We start from the raw sequence: 7382 nt of genomic DNA, 5'->3' as shown, positions 1-7382 counted from the left end.
ATGTTGGTGGCAGCGCTCCGGGTCACTAGGTCGCTCGCTGGGTTGCGGGACAGCTCACGTTTTCTTCAGGATAGGTTCAAATGTGGGAAGGGAAGGAGTGGCCTCTGTTACAGTGCGATTACAGGCGACGGGGAGCATTTGACGAAGCCGTGCCCACAGGATCTCATCACTTGGTCCGAATCAGAGAGGAGGGAGGAAAGATGGCGTGGGAGCTTGCTGCACTTTGCTTCTCTTTTGAGAATGTATGGAAAAACAAAGGTTCTTGGAGAGGGAAAGCTTGCCCATGCCCATATCATCGCATGTGGGCAGGAGCAGACCATCTTCTTGGGAAACCTTCTCATGCACATGTATGCCAAATGTGGAGCTTTAGAGGAGGCACACTCGGTTTTCTGTCGCATGGGACAACATAACCTCTTCTCATGGGCCATCATGATGAGTGCCTATGTTGACCATGGGAAGAGCAAAGAAACACTCACACTTTTGGAGAAAATGCACTTGCAAGGTCTCACTCCGGACAAGATCACTTTCATAAGCCTTCTCTCTGCCTGCTCGAATGAAGAAGCCATCACCACAGGGCAGTTTCTGCATGTTCAAATCATCGAGTGTGGCCTTCACACTGATGTAGTCGTGGGTACTGCCCTTATTAGCATGTACAGAAAATGGGGCTGTATGGAGAATGCACAGATGGCTTTTGACAACATGCTGGAGCAGAATGTGATTTCTTGGAATGCTCTCATAGCATTGTATGTAGACCATGGGCAGGCGGAGGAGGCATGGCATCTTTTCAAACAAATGCAAGTGGAAGGCATGATACCTGACAGGGCCACCTTTGTCACGGTTCTGCCCGTCTGCACAAGTTTGATGGACGGCCAGAAAATCCATGCCTGTATGCTGGGTACTGATTTAGTGTCACAGGTTGCATTCGGAACCAGTCTTGTCCATATGTATGGCAAGTATGGTAGTTTAGAGGACTCAATGAGGGCTTTTAACAAATTGCCTGAGAGAAATGTGGTTTCTTGGAATGCCTATATAAGTGCATGTGCACAGAATAATGAGCACATGTGTGCAATCCACTTACTTTCGCAAATGCAGCATGAGGGCATCATGGCTGACAAGGTTACTTTTGTCAGCATGCTTGGTGCATGTGGCAATCGAGCAGCGTTGGAGGAAGGCAAGAAATTACATGTTGCGATTATGGTTCTTGGATATATGACACACATTGCTGTGGGAACAGCCCTTGTGAAGGCATATAGTGATTGCAACAATCTAGAGGATGCATGGAGGGTTTTCAATCAAATGCCTGAACATACCATCGTCTCATGGAATACCATGATAGGAACATGTGTCCAGCATGGGCAGTTGCACAGATCTCTTCAACTTTTCAAACAAATGCAGCTGGAAGGCAACATACCAGACAAGGTCACTTTCACAACCATTCTTTCTGGTTGTGCCAGCCAGGCTGCCCTAGTGGAAGGTGTGCGGGTACACGTCTGCATCGCTGGCAACTTCAGCAATTTAGATGCTGGGAATGCCCTCCTTAACATGTATGCAAAGTGTGGTGGTCTGGAAGCTGCATGGACATTATTTGACAGCATACCTGAGCGGAACGTGGCATCATGGAACACCATGATTTCAGCTTGTGCTGAGCATGGGCAGTGCAATCAGTTCCTTCGAATTTTCCGACAAATGCAGTGTGATGGTGTTATGCTTGACCAAGTGACTTGTGTCACTCTACTTTCTGCATGTGCAGACATGGCAGTTTTAGATGAAGGAAGGCATGTGCATGCTCGCATTTTGGGCAGTTGGTTTGAAGCAGACGTTGTTGTTGGAAATGCTATCATTAATATGTATGGCAAGTGTGGGTATCTGATGGGTGCAAAGTTTATGTTTGAGAAGATGCCGAAGCGAAATGTGATCACATGGAATGCCATGATTGGAGGTTTTTGTCAGCATGGAAAAGTTAAGGATGCACTTGAGATTTTTGATGAAATGCAATTGGAAGGTGAGGTACCAGACCAGGTAACATACTACAATGTTCTCTCTGCATGTAGTCATGCTGGTCTTCTTGATGAGGGTTGTCACCATTTTTCTTCAATGTGTCAAGTTCACAATCTTACACCAACTGTGGAGCATTTCAATTGCCTGATTGGCCTCCTTGGGCGGGCGGGTAGACTGGATGAGGGAGAGGTTGTGATCAATCTCATGCCATTCACAGCAACAGCTACTTCATGGATGGCTTTGCTTGCTTGTTGCTATATGCATCTGGATGGTGGTAGAGGAGAACGGGCTGCAGAGTTTGCTTGGCAGCTAGAGCCAGGAAATGCTGCACCATTTGTCTCACTAGCAAATATTTATACAGTAATGGATAGACTGGTGGAGCATCCACCCGTTTGTGCTCCCAAGTCCCTTGCAATTTTAAATGAACATTGTCATTCTTTATCCATAATTACATACTCAGCGAAGTGCTCAATATAACAATCAAGAATGGGTTAGGAGGCCTTCGAAAACCATGTGACCATCTCAACTATGCCAAGTTCTCCAAGTTCACAAGGCTTCCAAAGGATGAACTGAGTTGCATTGAGATGAGGGATGCAAAGGAACGAGAGTGAGGAAATGCAAACTATATTGTGCAATGGGTTATAGTGATAGGAGCACTGAGTTCGTTTCCATAGATGATAAGCATGACGAATGTTTCTTGAGCTTCCTACAACACGTTAAAGCTTTTGAAGCAAGCAACTATAGGTGAAGATGCTGCCTCTCCATGCTTATCTTTTTTGCTTTTGTCCCTAGTCTTATATTCCTTCAATGGTTCCTTGCCTGAGAGGATGAGGCTATGTGTGTGTGGTACATGTTGGATAAAAATTTATCTAGTCCCATAAGTCACCACTTGCACCTTTGATGTGATCTCCATTCGGTCCCGCATCTCCTAACCAAGTGTCACATGCATCTTGCACTTGGATGCCACATGGACATATTTGAACAAGAAGGTGCAAGACCTAGATTGGAAACTGCTCCCATGTGAGCTGAGTCCAGGACGAGTTCGCCAGGGTTCTACTCTAAGCATCCAAGGTCAGGTGTGCATTGTCCTGCACATGAAGCAGTGCTAGTTTATACTATGAGTCTCCCTCTGGGATGATATCAGATGATTTGAGTGTTGGGTTTGCAACCGGACACCAAGCGTTTGTAGAAGCACGTAGGATTGCATGTAGAAAGGGGTCCAGCCCTTAGGGCTACCCTAGAAGAGAGTGTAGAACTCTTGTGTGGACATTGGGTATGCTTTGGCCACCCAAGAAAGGCTAGGAAGGCCCTAGGCCTTGCCCACGAGCCCATAGAAGGTTGTTGGGTAGGGTACGTCATAGTAGAGACTGGCAAAGTTGAAGATATCCCACATGAGGAGAGGACATGGACAATATGCATCACAGGAGCAGTAGAGGATGAGGCCCATTATATGTTCAGTTAAGATTCCACTACCTCTTTCGAGAGGTATTCAGACCACTCACACGGGTGATATAGTTTGAGGATCAGAGGTGCTTGGGCATGTACTTGATGGAGCTCAGACGACACATGGATGTAGTGTTGAGGCAGTATGTTAAGAGAGCCCCAGCTTCGACAAGACACCTCACAGAGAGCCATCATAGATTTCTTTGTGGTACACACATCCACATCGAAATCCACTGCCCACAACAGTTCCTCTACTACAACATCAGAGCCCTCCACTCGTACCCACACTCTAGCTCCACATCCCAAAGGAGTTCTTAGCGAGAGAGCTCAATCCATTCTGTAAGCCAGACGTCCCCCGGCCCAGAGCATCAGGACCCTCCGTCACACAAAGACAGATTTGTGAGGTTCTCTGCCAACATGACACACTCCCATCACAGAGGCCTGGCATTCACTCCACCATTAGATCGGTGCTGGCCGAGGCGGGTATCGTCATTAGCTGATCACAGCAAATCTCACTCTATACAGGATCATTTGTTGATAACATGTATTGTCAGATGTTTTCATTTTACTTTTTCTTTCAGTTTTCCATGGCTCAGTATATCCATGTACCATTGTATTACTTTTGGTCTCATAGGCCCTTCGTGTCTTCCACAAACGTTAATATAGCTCTCTCTCTCTCTCTCTCTCTCTCTCTCTCTCTCTCTCTCCACATCTTTCTCTATGTTGTGTGTTATCTTCGTCGCGAATGACTACTGAATTTTGTGCATTGAAGTTACGGATTCTTCCATCGAGCTTCCGCATGTTACATTGGTATTAGAGCCTTCTTCAAGTGTGAAGATTCAGCTAGAAAACCAGTGAAAAAGAAAGAAATTTCTTTCTCGCTTGTGTGGTTGGTTTCTAGACTCCGGTGGACCACCCCTTTCGGTGTGACTCCTATCCCTAGAAGGACAATTGGTTTTTAGCCTCTGGAAAGTCTCCCACACACATAGTGGATGGTCAGCTTGCGTTCCAGAAAGGAAGTGCATTTTCCCACTATGGCGAGCTTCGACGAAGAGAGAGAATGACAAACTTTGGAACAAAGAGCATTAGGAAATCCTCTGAGGGTGGCAGACATGAGTGTGCATGACATGCTCCAGACGATGATGTGAGCACTTGCAGACCAAAGCACCAAATTGAAAGAGCAGAAGGCGCAAATCTTGGCCTTGGAAGAGAGAACCCGTTTTCTAGTCCCTTTTTCTGTGTCTTCACCTCCCCCTCCTTCCATTTCCAGATCCCGATAGCATATCCTCTACCGGAAGACCATTTTGAAGGGTTACGATCACATTCGAGTTCGACTCTCGAGTCGTAGATGCGACCAATGGAGATTCAATTGATCGAAGACCATGGAGCAGTATCCTGTGCTGCTACACAAGATGACGCCAGGTGACACGTGGAGTACAAAAGATTTCTTGTGGCTTTAGACACAAGAGAGACACCAGTGGCTTTCTCGAGTCATCCTCTCGAGAGGATGAACTTCAGTAAGTAATGGTAAACTCGACTCCACAACACTTTATTCTTGGTTGCATCAATTTGAAGCTTATTTTGCTGCAGTTAGAAAGAATGATACTGACATAGTGATCTTTGCTAGTTGGTATTTGGAAGGTGAGGCCATTCCTTGGTGGATCCACTGGGCTTATGCCCACACCAGATTAGGTATGGCGGCTTATGTCTCGGATGAGTTTGTCCTCGATCTTACGCGGCGGTTTCTACCGCCCCATTACCTTTAGTGACTCGAAGAGGAGTTTAGGGGGGCGTGTCAAAACATGCAACTAGTCCTACAGTTTGCCAATAAAATTTCAAACCTATGTTTGCAATTGGGCATATTTGACAAGGACAAGAAAGGGCAGTTCCTTTATTGCCTTGTCATGCAAATCCAGTGGAAAGTGCGTATGTTTCGGCCAGCCACCTTCGAGGATGCACTCTCGCTCGCACAAAGTGTTGAAATGAAGTATAATGGCGTAAAGCCCAAGACTTCCTAGCCTTCCACTCCCAAGGCACCTGCCCGTGGGGAAAAGGCCAGAACTAGATGGGGCCTTCCCTAGGACGACAGAGCACGCGAGCCTCTCGCTCCAAGAACTTGACTAATGCGCCCAAGCTTACTCCAGACCAGAAAGCTCAGGCAAGCAAGACCGGTGGGAAACTGAGTGTTGAGGAGAACTCAGTACAAGGGTAGGTGTTTCTTTTGTCACACAAAAGGACACATTTCTAAGGATTGTCCAAAGAAGACTACCATTCCGCCAATGACCACCCGAGCCTCCACGGCTTTCGTGGTGAGCCCAGCTCCCACACAAACCCTAGGCCGTCCGTTCTTCGGATCCCAGTTGCTCGGTTGGTGCAATCATTAGCTAGGCGCTCGAAGATCAGTAGAAGGGCGCCCAAGACCAGGAGTATGAGCGCAACGAATTCCTCAAGACCTTTGACTACATAGGTGGCTAGAAAGTCGTCGTCTTGTTTGATAGCGACAGCATTGAGGATGTGGTCACGGAACAAGCCGCTCGACAAGCCCGTTTCGTCCTGACTTTGGTAAACAAGAAGGTTGAGGGATTTAGCACAAGAATGATGACGAGCATCAAGTTTGAAGTTCAAGGTGCTAAATTGGTGATTTAGGACATAGAGTTTGTGCGAGATTTTATGGTTTCCCCTCTTGTATAAGTAGACATAATTATGGGAATTCAATTATTTTCAGAAGTCCCAGAGCCAGACATTGATTGGGACAAGTGCACTTTTCGGATTATCCGAAATGTGTCAAAAGCCCTAGTGACCATTAAATGTGAGCCAGGAATCTCAAACTTTCCTCTCATTATCCACTTGTAGGGAGAAGATGACTCCAAAAAGACATCCAAGTTTAGATGAAGAAGATGAAATAAAGCTATACAAGAGGGAAGAATCAAGGAAGAGTGCCAAAAACCTTGTTCGGAGGATAGTGACCAAGAAGAGGACTCGAGGCAAGTCCCCTCACACTTTAGGATTTACAATATCAAAAATAGGAGTGTATGTGCCCCAAGACTAAAAAGAAACCAGGAATGTCTTATGACGGACCCAAACATGTAAAGTAAATTGACAGTGTGCAGGCACATGAGCATATGCAAGGCAACCAAAAGTCTTGAGGCAGTCAATCTTAGGGTTTTTTGTCATACTAGGCCTCAAATGGAGTAATGGTCTCCAAAACTTTGGTAGGGCACCTGTTCAAAACATGTACTGCACACATAATAGCCTCCATCCAAAAATTGTGAGGTAGGCCCTTACCTTTGACCATACATCTAACCATCTCCATTAATGAACTTTTCTTTCTTTCTACCACACTATTCTGTTGTGGTGTGCATAGCTAATCAAAGGGTTTGCACTATGCAACCTATTTCATTTTTCAGCTCTTACTAAATGCTGAAAACACAAACACGTGCTTCTAAGAAGTACCAAGCTCTCCATGACAAGTTCTAGAAGATTTTTCTTTGGGAAAATATCCCTCCCCACCAGCTCCCCGTGTCTAGACCGAACGACCACAAGATAAACCTCCTCCCAAGCTCGGATCCCTCGAGCAAGGTTTCATACCGCCTGCCCAATGCAATAGAATCAGAGTTTGACCACCAACTCCAAGAACCGTTGTTGCAATCTGGCTTCATACACCATAGTGTTGCCATTTGCAGCACCAATCCCATTCGTTAGGAAGAAAGATGGATCTTCTCGATTGTGTGCCGATTATCATGCACTCAATAAGCTGGAAACTCGTTTCTCACACAGAAATGTTTCTATGTGCCCGAAACGGCACATTATCGGTGTTTCTCCATGGTGAGAAACGTTTCGCTACATTTGAAACGACCGTTTCATGTACTTGCATGCCACGCGGCCCCAAAGCTCAAAAAAACCCCAAATTGGCACACGATCTAGAATGCCCAACATACAAT

General features: G+C 46.1%; 1 protein-coding gene across 1 annotated transcript; it reads left to right on the top strand.

The window, feature by feature from the left end:
* Positions 1-5207, top strand: LOC147629044 (pentatricopeptide repeat-containing protein At5g27110-like). Its single transcript, XM_086812858.1, has 3 exons — positions 1-2388; positions 4864-4958; positions 5069-5207. Exons 1-3 carry the CDS (start codon positions 1-3, stop codon positions 5205-5207), a joined length of 2622 nt encoding a protein of 873 aa, XP_086668984.1.
* Positions 5208-7382: the final 2175 nt, after the last annotated feature.

The sequence above is a fragment of the Cibotium barometz genome, chromosome 18, assembly GCF_041138505.1.
Source record: "Cibotium barometz isolate CiBa-2024 chromosome 18, ASM4113850v1, whole genome shotgun sequence".
In the NCBI taxonomy this organism is placed as follows: Eukaryota; Viridiplantae; Streptophyta; class Polypodiopsida; order Cyatheales; family Cibotiaceae; genus Cibotium; species Cibotium barometz.
The sequence above is the reverse complement of the archived record's forward strand: the minus strand, read 5'-3'. Positions and strand labels throughout refer to the sequence as shown.